The sequence below is a fragment of the Harpegnathos saltator genome, unplaced genomic scaffold (assembly GCF_003227715.2).
Source record: "Harpegnathos saltator strain DR-91 unplaced genomic scaffold, Hsal_v8.6 scaffold67, whole genome shotgun sequence".
Taxonomy (NCBI): Eukaryota; Metazoa; Arthropoda; class Insecta; order Hymenoptera; family Formicidae; genus Harpegnathos; species Harpegnathos saltator.
Genome location: NW_020230504.1, coordinates 12,189 through 30,282, shown reverse-complemented (window position 1 = coordinate 30,282; position 18,094 = coordinate 12,189). Strand labels below are relative to the sequence as shown.

The following is an 18,094-nucleotide window of genomic DNA, read 5'->3' as shown; positions in this document are numbered from 1 at the left end:
TATTTTGCCTGAAATATTTTCCTATAGAACAATTATTTTGGAAACAATTGGCTGTTTCTGGGCTTTTAAAGTGCTCAGTATAGATATATTTTTACAATTTGCTGTTTCGTTATATATTTCTGACTATAAAAGTACATTAAAGACGTATTGTAGCTTTTTGCATTGTTTTGCAGCGAAAGAGTTCTTGACTGTTATGACATCTGTTCTACTCAGTGTTTTGTTTATATTGTCGGAAAAAAATCACTCCTAAATATTATAAATCATACTTCAACGTTTTTAACGGTTGTTTCAAGATTATTTACTACTTACACTGCAACTATTTATCGATAATATAAATCGATAATTAGTTCTTCACATAACACTATGATTATTTTCCGCTTCAACAAAAAACAAATTATGTATGAGAATTTCTTGTTTTTATTGGAAAAAATTACAAGATCGACGCGATAGCCGGTTTTATACAAGAATTAAGCTGTGTAACGCAGAGGTAACAGACGTCTGAGATCCTTGTTGAGCGCACTCGCAGGATCGTCCAGATCTCGTAATGCCTCCGTTGTCCTCGACTTCGCGTCGTCTCTGGTAAGTTCGCTTCGCTCGACCACTTTCTCCAAAAGTGTCTTCAGCTGCGGCCCGACACCACCCTCGGCGGATGACTGCAGAGCTTGTAGGACCTCGTCAGAGTAGCCAGTGAAACGCGCGAAGCCTTGTTTGCGCGCGTCTTTGCTGAGAGCGTCGTACAAATTCGCCAGTTGTTGGAGAGCACGACTGGGTGGCACTTTAGTACGCCTCAAATAACTATTCAAACTTGGCCTTGGCACTTGAGCCACTTTCTCGCCTAGTAGAGTAAATCTGCGACAGCAGATACAAAGGAGAAAAGACGATTCATTAAGATGAGTCGTTACCATGTTCTTTGTTAATACATCCTCAACTAACATTTATTTCCTAAACGTCTTTGTTATTGTTTAGCAAATCGCTAATATGAAATTTTCATCAAAAGCGGGCGAAAAAAATAATTTTTTCTCTGGCGAAAACATTTAAAGTTTAATTTAACGGTTATATTAAATTTAATGATAGAGAGAAAAGTATTGCGCTGAGAGAAAAATATTGTTATTTATGATTACAATATACCATAATAATTATAATCACGAAAGCTATTTTTGCAATTAGTACTACTGTAGTCTAAATAATAATTTTACGTGCATATTGCTATAACTATTTTTTCAGAGCAAAAAAGTAAATTAATTATTCAGAAGTTCACTGTTATTATAAAATAGTTTTATTAACTTTGATATTATCCAGACTCATAAAAACAAAAGTTAGTAATTTCTTTCTGGTTTTGTATCTTGTATTTTATATTTTATTTATTTATTCATTTTTTTTCTACGAGTAAACCTATTAACATATAGGAATCATTGATTTGATGGTAGAGAATCTAACAATGTATTAAATTATATGGTGTGTAATAAATAATTTGGGATTTTTTAAATAAAATGAAACGGTGAATACCGTTTTATTACATATAAAGAATCCAAAATTACTTATTACATAACCTAATAATATTATACAGGGTGGGACATCTAAAACAGGCCACCTGATAACTCTGACAGTTTTCGAGATAGGAAAAAATGCTTGAAATAAAAGTTGTATGGTATCAAAGGGGACATCTTGTGGAGGTAAACATTTTTTCCTAAGCGGAGATGTTTAGGAAATTTGAGGATCATTTTTTAAATGAGACCATGTATTTTCGAATACCTACGATTGAAGCTAACCTCAAGACGAATACAATGATTATACATGCTCTAGGTCACGAACATAAAAAAAGTTGAAAATAACGTATTTTGATAGTATGATTCTACTGATAGGGTGATTGTGACGACACGTAATTATTATTCATTTTTTATTTATTTACATACTTATTACGTACCACTGCTAACACAAATGCTCAAAATGGTGACCTTGAGCATCGATGCTTTAAAGCGTCTCGATACGGATAACATGGCACGTCGAATTTCATTTGGATCAATCGCGAAGTAGGCTGTAAACGTCTGGTGCGGACTTGTAAATAATAAAATAATTGGTCCCTATTTTATTGATGGGATGTTAAATAGCTGCAAATATTAATAGATTTTAGAAGTTTTGCCACAATTGTTAGAACATATTCCACTGTACATACGATAATCCATGTAGTACCAGCAAGATGGATGTCCTGCTTATTCTGCGCGGATTACTACAGAAATTCTTAACAGAAAGTTTGGAGATCGTTGGATTGGTCGGTGTGGAAATGACAAATGGCCCGCACGTTCCCCAGACTTGACACCTCTGGACTTCTATTTGTGGGGAAAGTTAAAACAAGAAGTGTACTGCGAGATACCAACAACCAGAGAAGACATGAAAGAGCGTATAAGAAGAGCCTGTTTCGCGATTGATCCAAATGAAATTCGACATGCCATGTTATCCGTATCGAGACGCTTTAGAGCATACATCGATGCTCAAGGTCCATTTTGAGCAGTTATGTTAGCAGTGGTACGTAATAAGTATGTAAATAAATAAAAAAATGAATAATAATTGCGTGTCGTCACAATCACCCTATCAGTAGAATCATACTTACAAAAATACGTTATTTTCAACATTTTTTATGTTCCTGACCTTGAGCATGTATAATCATTGCATTTGTCTTGAGGTAAGCTTCAATCATAGGTATTCAAAAATGCATGATCTCATTTAACAAAATGGAAATGACCTTCAAATCTCCTAAGCACCTCCACCTAGAAAAAATGTTTATCTCCACAAGATGTTCCTTTCGATACCATACAACTTTTATTTCAAGCATTTTTTCCTATCTCGAAAACTGTGGGTGTTATTCGGATGACCTGTTTTAAATATCCCACCTTGTATATGCAAATATGACACAACAAAAAAAGAAAAGCAAAATATGTTAAAGCTTTTGTTTCCTAGCCGCGACCATCTTAATCTATGATGTTAAATTAACTCTAAAAATTTTTGCAGAATACATATAAATAAAAACGTATATTAATAAAATGATACTTGCGACCGATCGAACAGATTTTTGAAATATTTTCATATTCAAACGCTTTTTTTGCTCTATACAGAGTGTCTCAGAACTTTGGTACACGAGTTCCGTAGGGATATAGAGCTAAATGAGAGGAATAAAAAAGTCCTCTACCATAATGTGAAAATCATAATAGTTTTTCAGTAATAACCGCGTAAAATTTGGCGTTTTCCACGCCCATCGCGGCCTGTAGATGCTCCGCGGCAAGCTGTGTGCGTAGAGGCTAAGCGATAACGCGGCTCGCGCTGACTATCGTGATGGCGCCTTGGCGCTTTGACGCCGCGCGACGGTCAGCGCGAGCCGCGTTTTCGCTTAGCCTCTACGCACACAGCTTGCCGCGGAGCGTCTATAGGCCACGCTGGGCGTGAAAAAACGCCAAACTTTACGCGGTTATTACTAAAAAACTATTATGATTTTCATATTATAATACAGGACTTTTTTGTTCCTCTCACTTAGCTCTATGTCTCTACGGAGACCGTATCCCAAAGTTCTGAGACACCCTGTATATACAGGGTATTTAGAAGCTTATCATACAGACGAAAGTTGGAGATAGATTGGGTGTAGCCGAGAAGAAAAGTCATGTACCATAATGTCAAATTGGCAATAATTATCGAGTTATTAATTGAAACATGTGAACCAATGAGCGCGTAGAGAGCGCTGGGCGGCCGCCTGTTGCCGCTTGCACTCGCTCGCTCGTCGTTCGCGCTCGCTCGCTCGCTCCTCGTCGCGCGCGCTCGCCTATGTCGTTTACGGTTGCCCCTCGCCGCGCACGCTCGCCTATCGACGCTCGTTGACTTCGCCTATACCAAATATCTACGTGCTTACCGCGGCCACCCAGCGCTCTCTACGCGCTCATTGGCTCACATGTTTCAATTAATAACTCGATAACTATTGCCAATTTGACATTATGGTACATGACTTTTCTTCTCGGCTACACCCAATCTATCTCCAACTTTCGTCTGTATGATAAGCTTTCAAACATCCTGTATAACCGCCCCTTTCAACAAATAACAGTAAAATCAACATAACATATTATAAAAAGTAAAATTAAAATATAGTAAGTTGCATGTTATGTTTGCATCTTAATGATTCATTATGCCTACTATTATTTTTATACATATAATTACATATTGGTATATAATAGAATATAAAATAATATAGCCTTCCTCAAAGGGAGATTTATTTTATACCCTACCAAAAGTATTATTTCTTCGTTAATAGAATAAAATTGAATAAAAAAACTATATACATGGTGTCTGGGATCTTTTGGAAAATTGTGAAGATTAATTAAATTAAACTGAGAAGAAAGTCATGCACTATTTTGTAAAAATCGCAATAATTATCAAGTTATTAATGATTAAAAATGACCACATCTGGAGACTCTTTTAACTGATAATTTGAAAATTTGCGTTATTTGCAAAATGGTAAAGGATTCTTTTAAATTCTTTTCAAACTTCATCATATAATATACTTATATCAATTAATAACTATTGCGATTTTTGCAAAATGATAATTTTTCTTCTCAGTTTGATCTGATTAGTCTTCGTAATTTTTCGTTTCCAAAAGATCCCGGACACTCTGTGTGTATAATTGACGCAGAAAATAGTTATAATTTCATTAAGATTAGCCTCACCTTGTTTCTTCTTCTTCGTCCTCTATGCTTTCCATCTTCTCAATTGAAATACCTGTCGTACCTTTCGACATGTCGGTGATGTTCGAAATATCGATTAACGGCGAGATCGTCGGCTTAACAATCACGTAAATTTCGTCCACGACGCTGTCAATAGTTGGTTCTTTTTTTTTCAGGTTAGCCTGCGTTTCCGAAACGGTTACCTGCTTCGATTGTTGCTGTGACACACCATCATCCAATGAACTGCCGACCTCGGACGTCTGGCCGGAATAATTCTCGATCGTCGAAATCTTATCCTCCTCGTTTACCTCCGATATTTCCTGATTCGGCTCCTGCGTCTCCTGCACCGGTTCTGGCGATTCGTGATTCGTTTCCGGCGTGGCGTAGTTCGTTTCGGCGGTTTCTTCGTTCACTTCGGGCGTCTCTTCATGGTCGTACGAGGTAGAGACGGAAGTGGTCGAAGGTTGAACAGCCTTTGTCAGGTCATTGTAGGTCTCGGACAAACCATGACTCGATGCTTCGATCGGGATCGAAGGCGAAGTTGATGATAATTTGGGAGTTCCCGTCGTCTTGCTGTGCACCGCCGTAGTCGCAATGGTGGAAATCGCGGGGGTTGTTTTGGGCGTCGTTGATTGCAGTTGCTGATGTTTCATCGATTGAGTCGTCGATGAGGATTGAACTGCTGAATTCGTCAGCAGCATTTCCTCTGACTGGAGAAGTTTCAGTTGCTCGACCGCATGGAAAATTACCTGATTCAGAAAACAGGTTTATATAGCTACCTGTATCCGATATTCGATATTTCGAGGACTCGACAGGACTTGAATCCGAAGTAATTTTGTCGAAACACGCGAAGACGCACAATCTATATATGTCTATTGAGCAAACACATATTATATTCTTGTATTTTTATAATAAATTTTATCATATTTTCTGTTACAAATTTTATCGCGCTATTGACATTTTCATAATTATAACTATAGATTCATAATTAACATTGTAGAATTCGATTGATTAATGCATTATTGAACAAGTAAAAATTAGTTGAGAAATGAAAAAGAATCGGCGAATTATCATTAAAAAGCTTGCTACGATGAGAAAAAAAATGCTTAATATCATTAAAATTATATGATTGTTAATGTCGATCATGTCTTGTAACAAAAATATATGTTTTTTTCTAACAAAAAAAAGGAATAGTAGTAGTAATATAACAAAATTAATTATCATTAGCATTGTATTAACGTTTATTACAAAAATGGTTCTCCTAATTATAATTATTTCATTATACGATGGTTATAAATTCCAAGCATTTTTCTCAATGTATCCTTAGATAATACTGCAATCGCAAGTATTAATCTTACTTTTATCTTAAATATTCCATAAGTTTATATATCCACAAATCTATACGATAAGTTTATCATCAAAATTATTCAAAATATAATCTAAATCCTAATCCTAAATCTAAGCTTAATACTTCATTCGAAAGTATCAAATTAAAATAAAAATTTGATTGTTTTTCTTAAGTATAGTATACATTTTTTAATATTCCTGAAATTCCTTTTTTGAGTACATGAAAATAATTTATGAAAAATATGCGGTGAGCATATTTTAAAAGACTACTAGGGAGAAAAATATTCTTTGTTGAAGATAACCATTAATTAAAAGAAGGAAAATAAGTTGAATATAATCACTTCTCTCATACAGCAGTAGAATAATATTGTTCTTTATGTATAGATATTAAATTTATTTTCTAACGCTAATAACTCATATGTAAAATTAATGTTATTATAGGCAAAATATAAAGATCGAATATACGTAAAGACGAAGAGACATGAGCTCGTAAGATATTTCCGGATTATTATTCCAAACAAGATGAACTCTAAACATTCGCAGAGTTTCTTGTCATTAATTTAAATAAAGTCACTCACCTGCATGGCTGCAGGAAGATACGAGTTCGAGTATACTGGTGTTGAAAAGGCCGGCGGCTTCCTAACGATTCCGGCGGTGGCCTGAAGCCGTGAAGGAATTTTAATTAACATTTCTGCTGAAGCGCGCAAAACCTGGCTTTAGTACATGCCGTTAGTCGCGATTATGGAGGTAGCGCATACTTATATAGAAATACTTTACACTAGATCAGCACAAGAGGATCGGACGATAGCGTTATTACTAACACAGCGTTAAATGTCAACCAAATGTTGACCAAGAGTATTGTTTCAAGAACACGAAATCACGCAAATAAAATTTATCGCCTGCGAAAATGGAAACAAAAATAGATTTATGCTAAAGTACGTTTCAGTTTCTGTTTGAGTCATCAAAGTAAATTTCGTACATTCGAAATAAAATTTAACATTCTTCCCTATAGGTCACTTTTCTATAGCTGTTATAAAAATAATAACATAACATACTTGTAACATCCATGCATTGTTATTATATAGTAGAAATTTCTTGGAATTTCTTCAGACATAGTATAGATTCAAAAAATCTATTGAATTCTCAAGTTTGTCCCAAAATTGGTTATCTGATTACGACATTAATTAGGAATCCCATTTTCATTGCAAGAACATCGGTTCTCTGTCTAGAATCAAAATAAATACCATAGGAACTTATACTTTTCTTTAGTAACGTCAATATATTTTTATGTGATAACAAACAAGGATGCCACTTCTATACCAACTATTTCTATACTAACTACTATGTTTGATAGAATAAAAAAATAAATGAGATAAAATAAAATCTAATGTATAATAAAAATAAAAAAAAAAAGTTTTATCCTATGTAGAATTGCGTATTTAAAATATTACATATACCACTTCAGGAATTCGAGTTATCTAGTAAACAATAAATATAATCAATATATAATATCTATGAATTTCCGAATCATATTGTACGTGGCGTAAAAATGATTTTAAAAATAATTTTTATGTTCTTTAGTTATAATAAAATGCCACTTTTAAAAAAAATTAAAAGTAACTATACATGTCTTTCGAAAAAATATAAGTAATGATGACATGTTCCTTTTTAAGTATACGACCTGACAATGTATAGATGTTACAAGCATGTTATATTATTATTTTTAAAACAGCTATAAAAAAGTGACCTAGTCTGTTAATACTCGAGCATCAAGGTGACGTCAAATGATGTGTTATATTAATGACGCATTAATGGTGTCTCTAACGTCAATAATACGTCATACTAATATATTAGACGTCATCAAATACACACACACACACACACACATACATACACAATTTTTAATATTAAAGTAAATTTTTATTTCAGTTTGGCGATCCAATTAAATTCTAAGAAATTTTTTATACGGGCAATTTGTGAATTGATTTAGATATCGGGAAGTCGGATCCTAATAAAATCTCAAGAAATTCTCTATTCTATGTTCAATTTGTCAATGTGTGAAAATATCGATTTATACTTGTAAACATCGTGACAGGAAATAATCACGCAGCAACGATAAACTTACCTGTCGAAGAATGAGGATCACCATGAAGTGGCACCACAACACCTTCATAACGAAATATGATTTCTGTCGTCTAATGAAAATAATCCCCATTTCTTCAAATATATGTTTTGCTAAGGATAACAAAGACCGCTACACGCTGTGGCATACCACCATCCGTCGAAAACAATCAGGAGTGTATTGCGTTATTCTTAAGAAGTCACTGAAGATTCGAGAGATAAGAAACTAATTCTCGATTCTAAAATCTCCGGTTCAAGAAGAAGAAAGAGAAAAACAGGAAGAAGAAGCAAACAATCAGAAGTTTCTACCGTATTTTCGGGGTCGATTTTCCAACTTTTCGTGGAGAAATTCGTCGTCGGTTTTTGCGGTCGATCTTGAGGCACACGGACGATCGTTCGAACGAGACTGGTCTCGAAAAGACCCGTAACGGTTTCAGGTCGTCCTCGGTGTCGCACACCTTTACATTCGCGATCGCATATATGTAAACGAGCGACTCCCTCCGGTAATGTTAATTGCGTGACGAGCCAACTAGACGCACACATGGCCGCGAGTTCGCCGGCTCTCATCGATGCCGTCGTATCGTATAAATAAGTCATGCCATGACGGCTCAACCAAGTCGTCATTGATATACGGTGCACGTCTGGGAACGAGAAGGCGATGTATTTCCCGCTATGCACTCCTCAGGTCATCCTCAATCTGTATATCGATCGTACAATTCTCATCGCTTCCTTTGCCATTAGGAGCTTTCTCGAAGGATTCTAGAGGCCATTCAGGCTGAAATTGTTCCGAGGAAAAGCATCGAGAATGGCAATTATTTCTCATTGTACTTTGTCATTTTAAATTTAATAATAACTAATTTATATTGAAAGATTTAACAAATATACTACCACTTATTTTTTTTTTTTAAATCGATGTCAAACATAATGAAACGGGTAAAGCAGGCATGATTTTTATGGCCAACTGTGACAATTTTCTAATTTAATTATGACGATAACCTAATCTAAATTTTTATTTGATATTTTTGTATACACCTGTCTACGGTTTTGCTTCATATACATATTTTAAGTATTATATTAATTATTATATTATTAAGTATTATATCAAATATATTAATAAATTTCCTGTTGAATAAAAATATCATTATCATTATTAGTATTATTGTGCAATTTGATTTATCTTTGATAAGAAATCATAGTTATCTTTTTTCAGCCATATTTAAATGAAATACTCGTATACAGACATATTTATTTTCGATATAAATTAATTAAATCAATTTATCCTTCACGATCAGCAACATTCAAACGTCACGTTACAAAGCGAACATAATAGTAGCAAGATTTTTAGGAAAGCAGTTACGTGCAAATTTTCTATATAAAATTTGTAAATTTTTTGTAGTTTCCTTCTTACATTAGCCTTCTTTTCCTCGTCTTACCGTCATCCGATAGCCTTGAACTTTTCTTACCCAACTTCTGAAACTTTTGCGCATTTCCTTAAAAGCTTCGAGTCTGCATTGGATCTGTTTTACATCCATCATGAATTGTTCACCGGCTTTGTTTGACCTTCTTTCCCGAAGAGTGGACATGACAATTTCGCGCGAACTCCAATAAGAGTAAAATTTCGTGGCCGAGGACAACTCTTTCAAGGCAAGTCAGTATCGTGACATTTCGCCCTAAATTCTAAAAAAAAGAATAAAACGCAAAACAGAAAAAAAGAAATAATCCAACCGGTTTTTCGAGCGATTTCTACTTCATGCGTTCCGCGACTTTAAAATTACCGCTTGTCTCAACGGCCGTTGTAAAATTTATTTGTAAAATAAGTATATAAAATAAGTAAATAAATATAAAATTTAAAATAAAAGTATGTATTTATAAAATAAGTACGGATCCATATCAACTGATTTATTAATGAAAACGGATATAATTGTGGCAAATTGCGAAACATTACTATTAATTGCGACATTCACCTTACTTCGGAAGAAAAAGACTAATTGAGGAGGAAATTACAATTTGTTGAATCAAATTCGCTGATATATATTTACTCTTCGAAACACATTGATTATATTCATAAGAGCAGAAAGATTCATTTATGGTTATGATATTTTTTTCTTTTTTTATCAGTGCAATTAATTCTGACATGTCGAAAGATAAAACAAGAGCATTATTCAAGACTCGTCCGTTTCTTCGCTGTTACATTTTCAATCAGTCCGACAGTAAAATTACTGCGCAAAATTATTACAAAGCCCGTTCTTAAATCAATTAAGTCATCATTGACATTAATCGATATTCATAGACAAACTCAAGGGTCAGTTCCTTGGCTTATTCTGTTTTCAGTAGATAATGCATCATTTTCATAGCATGCGTGCAAAATCTATCTTAAGTATTGGGTGAGTGCAAAAGTTCGTGCGGAGTTTCAATAGATGGAGTTATAAGCGTCGTAAAGTGTTGTCATTAATACTTCCATCTACATATTATATAACGTTGGAAAGGTGACGTCTTCAGCTGTTATTAAAAAAAAAATCATTTGTTTTCATACAAACTGCTTCGAGAAATATCACTTTAAAAATGAGTATCGATAAGGTGCATTTACGGCATGTTATGCTTTACGAGTTTCGGAAGGGAATAAACGTTGCCGCAGCCGTAAAAAACATTCAGGATGTTTATCAGGATGAAGCACCAGCTAAACGAACTGTGGAAAAATGGTTTGCTAAATTTCGGCGCGGAGAATTTAACCTTGAAGACGAGCCACGCTCTGGTCGACCTTCTGACATTGATGACGATGTTTTGCGTACTTTAGTGCTCAATAATCCGCGAATTTCAACAGAAGAAGTTGCTACAGCACTAAACGTTGACCGATCAACCGCTTTTCGGCGTTTAAAAAAGATGGGATTCGATTTGAAGCTCGATATATGGGTGCCCCATTTGCTGACCGAGAAGAACAAAATCAAGCGAATTTCTGCAGCCGTTTCTTTACTCGGGCGGCTCAATAACGAGTCGTTTTTGGATCGACTAGTGACGGGCGATGAGAAATGGGTCCTCTACAACAATGTTCAGCGCAAACGGACATGGAAACAATCAGGTGAGCATGGTGACGCAATGCCAAAGGCCAGTTTGCACCCGATGAAGGTGATGCTCTCTGTTTGGTGGGATTGCAAGGGCATAATCTATTTCGAGCTTCTCCCCGCTGGCGAAACGATTGATTCGGACAAGTACTGTCGCCAATTAACCAATCTGAATCGAGAAATAAAAGAGAAACGTCCGATTTTGTCAAATCGCAAGGGAGTCGTCTTTCATCACGACAACGCCAGACCACACGTTTCGAAAAAGACGCTGCGCAAACTGAAGAGCCTGAAATGGGATGTCTTAACGCATCCACCGTATTCTCCTGATATCGCACCATCTGACTATCACTTGTTCCGGTCATTGCAAAATTATTTAAATGGAAAAAACTTTGACTCTTTGGAGGCCTTAAAAAACGGCGTCTCTTCGTTCTTCGAATCTAAACCGCGCAGTTTTTATGATCGAGGCATCCGTATGCTGCCAGAACGTTGGGAAAAGATTATAGAAAACGATGGAGAATATATCATTGATTGAATAAAGATTTTTGTTTGCCTAATCACTGTGTGACTTTTACTCACAAACTCCGCACGAACTTTTGCACTCACCCAATAATATTGATATATCGTGTGATCGTTTATTCTCAGCTAACACGATGTGGTTCGTAGATAATTCATGATCATAGCATATATAAGCAATTTTAATTTTTTTTCATATATGGTTAAAAACTTGAGAAAAGATTTTCTTCATTATTTTTTTAGAAATTGTTGTTTAGAAATATTGTTCTCAATATTTATAAATTTTGTTTTCTTTTTCAGCGGAACACAAGAAAAAATAATTTTCTTAATGTTAAGAAAAAAGTTTCCCTTATGTTGAAAAAATATTCGTTTAGGATTACATCATTAAGAAATGATTTACAAAAGAATTGGTTTAACAATATCAAGTAAAAAGAGTATAATTATTTTACAAACAAAAATTATCATTTTCCGATATCAAACAAAAACAGTTTTTTAAAAGATAAAATAAATAAATTTTATTTGTTTCAAATAGAATATATATGGAATAATAATAACAAATAAAAACTTATAAAATATAACTGAAAATTATATTTTATCAGCAATTGGGAGAAAAATTTTACATACAACAATTTCTTAGAATATGATAAATAATTATAATAATAAGACTAATTTTTATTACTTTATGTCATATTTGTACATAAATAGGCTCGTACGAAAAAATATACATAATGTAAGAGTCTAGCGAAGTAAAATTGGTAAAATGTATCTTCAAGATAATTTGTCATAGCAATTTTCTAAAATTAGCTTATTGTAGATAAATATATTATGCAAACTCCCAACCTCTAGGATTCCTTATATATCAAAATATTATAAGAATGAAAAAATAAAGGAGTTGTGAAAAAACTGAATTATTTTATATTTTGCGAACGAGCAAAATAATAAATGAAGATTCTTAGAAAAAATATTATATATAATATATATATATAACACATCGATCAATAAGTCCCGGACTAACCAACAGATGGCGCCTCTAATAACAAGTCCATACCATTCTCAGTTAGACCAACCTTTAAGAAGTTACGTGTCAAACTTTATGACATTCCGACATTGTGTCATTGAGTTACAGTGGTTTTAGTGACGCTACTTTTGCTATTTGAAAACAATGGAAAAAACCGAATTTCATGTGTTAATAAAACATTGCTTTTTAATGAGAAAAAATACCGTTCAAACTCAGCATTGGCTTGAAAAGTGTTATCCGGGCTCTGCTCCGTCGAAACATTTGTCGGTGGTATGCTGATTTCAAAACGCGTCGTACAGACACAAATGATGCTGAACGCTCTGGTCGTCTAATGAGGCTGTTACACCAGAAAACATAAAAAAACCCTCAAAATCGTGATGAAAATCGCAAAGTAAAGTTGCGTGAGATAGCTGACATCCTGAAGATATCATTTGGTAGTGTTTACACTAATTTTGCATGAAAAAGCTTTTTTCGAAATGGTGCTGCCGTTTGCTCAGAATGGAACAGAAACAACAACGCATCGATGATTCAGAGCGCTGTTTGGCACTGTTTACGCGAAATAAACAGGAGTTTTTGCGTCGATACGTGACAATGGATGAAACTTGGATCCATCCACTATACTCCGGAATCAAATCGGCAGTCAGCTGAGTGGAGAGCAGCAGGTGAAAGTCGTCCGAAGCGACCAAAAACTCAACAGTCGGCCGGGAAAGGTTATGGCTCCGTATTTTGGGATGCGCATGGTATAATACATATTCATCGATTACCTTGAAAAGGGAAAAACCATCAATAGCGAATATTACATAGCGTTATTGGAGCGTTTGAAGGCAGAAATTGCAAAAAAACGGCCTCATATGAAGGAAGAAAAAAGTTCTCTTTCATCATGACAATGCACCGTGTCACAAGTCGATGGTAACGATGGCAAATTGCATGAGTTGAACTTCGAATTGCTTCCGCACCCACCGTATTCTCAGATTTGGCCCAGCGATTATTGGCTGTTCGCAGACCTCAAAAAGATGCTCCAGGGAAAGAGATTTGGCTCCAATGAAGAAGTGATTGCCGAAACTAACGCCTATTTTGAAACCAAAGATAAATCGTTCTACACGGCTGGCATAGAAAAAGTTAGGAAAGCGTTGAAATGAATGTATCGCTCTTGAAGGAGACTATGTTTGATGAATAAAGAAGAATTTTGGCAAACAATGTTGTTTTAGTAGTTAGTCGCAGGACTTTATTGATCGATGTGTTATATTAATAACAGGGTGCACGATTTATCTGAAGACATTGAAATATCTCGAGAACTATGCATTGGATAAAAAAAAGTGGTTAATGAAAGTTGTTAGTCTCGAAGGGGGACATCCAATGATACCAAACTCGACCTCCCACCCCACCCCTGAGGGTGGGGGTTGGGGCAAACTTTGAAATCTTAAATGGAAACCCCATTTTTTATTGCAGATACGGATTCTACGCCACAAAATACGTAAATTTTGTCCGAAACTTTTTTTTCGATTCGTGATAGATGGCGCTGTAATCGCAAAAAATTATATTTTCCGCAATTCTCCAGAAATGATCATTGGATTGAGAAATAAAATACCTGTTCATATTTTTAAAGAACATAGAGATGTTCAATATTTTTAAAGAACATACATAAAGAACATTTTTAAGAAATTTGAACGCCGGATTTCTTTCTGTGGGTTACTAAAAATAAGGTTTATCAACAAGTGCCAACAACTCGTGAAAACATGGTAGAACGCATAAGAAACGCTTGCGCTGAAACTCCCGCAGATATGCTTCTATCCTGTGTACAGTCATTTGAAAAAAGGATCAATAAGTGTATTGAAGTTGAAGGTAAAAATTTCGAACACTTACTCTAATTAATTGAACAGTGAGAGGCAAGGGGACTCACATTAAAAAAGCACCCCGATCTGTGAGAGGCAAGGGGACTCACATTAAAAAAGCACCCGAAGGGCATAAAACTACGTCCTCGTCGTTGTTCCTGTGTAACGCTAAAAGTAGTTTCTCGGAAAAATTCAACGCTATCTATCACGAATGAAAAAAATTGTTTCAATAAAAATTTCACGTACAATCTAATTCTGCAATGAAAATGTGGGTCCCCATTTGAGATTTGAACGTTATCACCCACCTACCCCGAGGATGGGGGGGAATAACTTTTGTTCTTTAAAAATATTGAACAGGTATTTTTTATTTCTCAATCCAATGATCATTTCTGGAGAATTGCGGAAAATATAATTTTTTGCGATTACAGCGCCATCTATCACGAATCGAAAAAAAAGTTTCGGACAAAATTTACGTATTTTGTGGCGTAGAATCCGTATCTGCAATAAAAAATGGGGTTTCCATTTAAGATTTCAAAGTTGCCCCCAACCCCCACCCCCACGGGGTGGGGTGGGAAGTCGAGTTTGGTATCATTGGATGTCCCCCTTCGAGACTAACAACTTTCATTAACCACTTTTTTTTATCCAATGCATAGTTCTCGAGATATTTCAATGTCTTCAGATAAATCGTGCACCCTGTATATAATTAACACATCGATCAATAAGTCTGCGACTAACTACTAACAACATTTGTTTGCCAAAATTCTTCTTTATTCATCAACATAGTCTCCTTCAAGAGCGATACATTCATTTCAACGCTTTCCTAACTTTTCTATGCCAGCCGTGTAGAACGATTTCTTTGGTTTCAAATATGCGTTAGTTTCGGCAATCACTTCTTCATTGGAGCCAATCTCTTTCCCTGGAGCATCTTTTTGAGGTCTGCGAACAGCCAATAATCGCTGGGAGCCAAATCTGGAGAATACGGTGGGTGCGGAAGCAATTCGAAGTTCAACTCATGCAATTTGACCATCGTTACCATCGACTTGTGACACGGTGCATTGTCATGATGAAAGAGAACTTTTTTCTTCCTCATATGAGGTCGTTTTTTTTGCAATTTCTGCCTTCAAACGCTCCAATAACGCTATGTAATATTCGCTATAGATGGTTTTTCCTTTTCAAGGTAATCGATGAATATGTGTATTATACCATGCGCATCCAAAATACGGAAGCCATAACCTTTCCGGCCGACTGTTGAGTTTTTGGTCGCTTCGGACGACTTTCACCTGCTGCTCTCCACTCAGCTGACTGCCGATTTGATTCCGGAGTATAGTGATGGATCCAAGCTTCATCCATTGTCACGTATCGACGCAAAAACTCCTGTTTATTTCGCGTAAACAGTGCCAAACAGCGCTCTGAATCATCGATGCGTTGTTGTTTTCTGTTCATTCTGAGCAAACGCAGCACTCATTTCGAAAAAGCTTTTTCATGCAAATTAGTGTAAACACTACAAATGATATCTTCAGGATGTCAGCTATCTCACACAACTTTACTTTGCGATTTTCTATCACGATTTTGAGGGTTTTTTTATGTTTCTGGTGTAACAGCCTCATTTAGACGACCAGAGCGTTCAGCATCATTTGTGTCTGTACGATCGCGTTTGAAATCAGCATACCACCGACAAATGGTTTTCGACGAGCAGAGCCCGGTAACACTTTTCAAGCCAATGCTGAGTTTGAACGGTATTTTTTTCTCATTAAAAAGCAATGTTTTATTAACACATGAAATTGGGGTTTTTCCATTGTTTTCAAAATAGCAAAAGTAGCGTCACTAAAACCACTGTAACTCAATGACACAATGTCGGAATGTCATGAAAGTTTGACACGTAACTTCTAAAGGTTGGTACTAACTGAGAATGGTATGGACTTGTTATTAGAGGCGCCATCTGTTGGTTAGTCCCGGGACTTATTGATCGATGTGTTATATATATATTATATATATAATATTTTTTCTAAAGAATCTTTCATTTATTATTTTGCTCGTTCGCAAAATAAAATAATTCAGTTTTTCAAACTCCTTTATTTTTTCATTCTTATAATATTTTGATATATAAGGAATCCTAGAGGGTTGGGAGTTTGCATAATATATTTATCTACAATAAGCTAATTTTAGAAAATTGCTATGACAAATTATCTTTGAAGATAATTTTACCAATTTTACTTCGCTAGACTCTTTACATTATGTATATTTTTTCGTACGAGCCTATTTATGTACAAATATGACATAAAGTAATAAAAATTAGTCTTATTATTATAATTATTTATCATATTCTAAGAAATGTTGTATGTAAAATTTTTCTCCCAATTGCTGATAAAATATAATTTTCTAGTTATATTTTATAAGTTTTTATTTGTTATTATTATTCCATATATATTCTATTTGAAACAATAAAATTTATTTATTTTATCTTTTAAAAACTGTTTTGTTTTGATATTCGGAAAATGATAATTTTTTGTTTGTAAAAATAATTATACTCTTTTTACTTGATATTGTTAAACAATTCTTTTTGTAAATCATTTCTTAATGATGTAATCCTAAACGAATATTTTTTAACATAATGGGAAACTTTTTTCTTAACATTAAGAAAATTATTTTTTCTTGTGTTCCGCTGAAAAAGAAAACAAAATTTATAAATATTGAGAACAATATTTCTAAACAACATTTCTAATAAAAATAATGAGAAAAATCTTTTCTCAAGTTTTTTAACCATATATTGAAAAAAAATTAAAATTGCTTATATATGTATGATCTATGAATTATCTACGAACCACATCGTGTTAGCTGAGAATAACGATCACACGATATATCAATATTATTGGGTGAGTGCAAAAGTTCGTGCGGAGTTTGTGAGTAAAAGTCACACAGTGATTAGGCAAACAAAAATCTTTATTCAATCAATGATATATTCTCCATCGTTTTCTATAATCTTTTCCCAACGTTCTGGCAGCATACGGATGCCTCGATCATAAAAACTGCGCGGTTTAGATTCGAAGAACGAAGAGACGCCGTTTTTTAAGGCCTCCAAAGAGTCAAAGTTTTTTCCATTTAAATAATTTTGCAATGACCGGAACAAGTGATAGTCAGATGGTGCGATATCAGGAGAATACGGTGGATGCGTTAAGACATCCCATTTCAGGCTCTTCAGTTTGCGCAGCGTCTTTTTCGAAACGTGTGGTCTGGCGTTGTCGTGATGAAAGACGACTCCCTTGCGATTTGACAAAATCGGACGTTTCTCTTTTATTTCTCGATTCAGATTGGTTAATTGGCGACAGTACTTGTCCGAATCAATCGTTTCGCCAGCGGGGAGAAGCTCGAAATAGATTATGCCCTTGCAATCCCACCAAACAGAGAGCATCACCTTCATCGGGTGCAAACTGGCCTTTGGCATTGCGTCACCATGCTCACCTGATTGTTTCCATGTCCGTTTGCGCTGAACATTGTTGTAGAGGA

The 18,094-nt window shown here is 35.0% G+C and overlaps 1 protein-coding gene across 6 annotated transcripts; it reads right to left on the bottom strand.

Annotated features, from left to right (window-relative positions):
- Nucleotides 1–402: 402 nt before the first annotated feature.
- On the bottom strand, nucleotides 403–8,609 carry LOC105191279 (Ecdysone-inducible gene E3). Of its 6 annotated transcripts, none has more exons than XM_011154571.2 (5): nucleotides 8,173–8,609; nucleotides 6,626–6,706; nucleotides 5,009–5,449; nucleotides 4,704–4,918; nucleotides 403–849 (listed from the first exon to the last, which is right to left on the bottom strand). In XM_011154571.2, the coding sequence occupies exons 1-5, from the start codon at nucleotides 8,260–8,262 to the stop codon at nucleotides 468–470; spliced, it is 1,209 nt and encodes a 402-aa protein (XP_011152873.1). In that variant the 5' UTR covers nucleotides 8,263–8,609; the 3' UTR covers nucleotides 403–467. The 6 variants fall into 6 exon arrangements, with proteins under 6 accessions (XP_011152873.1, XP_025160834.1, XP_011152870.1 ...); XM_025305049.1 differs by having other exon boundaries at nucleotides 4,704–5,449; nucleotides 8,173–8,242; nucleotides 8,478–8,607; XM_011154568.2 differs by having other exon boundaries at nucleotides 4,704–5,449; nucleotides 8,173–8,371; nucleotides 8,478–8,600.
- Nucleotides 8,610–18,094: the final 9,485 nt, after the last annotated feature.

Coding starts and splice junctions, on each gene's coding strand:
- LOC105191279 (XM_025305048.1), bottom strand. CDS start 8,262: ATGGGGATTATTTTCATTAGACGACAGAAATCATATTTCGTTATGAAG. Junction 6,707..8,172: donor TGATCCTCATTCTTCGACAG/GTAAGTTTATCG, acceptor TCACGGCTTCAG/GCCACCGCCGGAATCGTTAG. Junction 5,450..6,625: donor ATCTTCCTGCAGCCATGCAG/GTGAGTGACTTT, acceptor TTTCTGAATCAG/GTAATTTTCCATGCGGTCGA.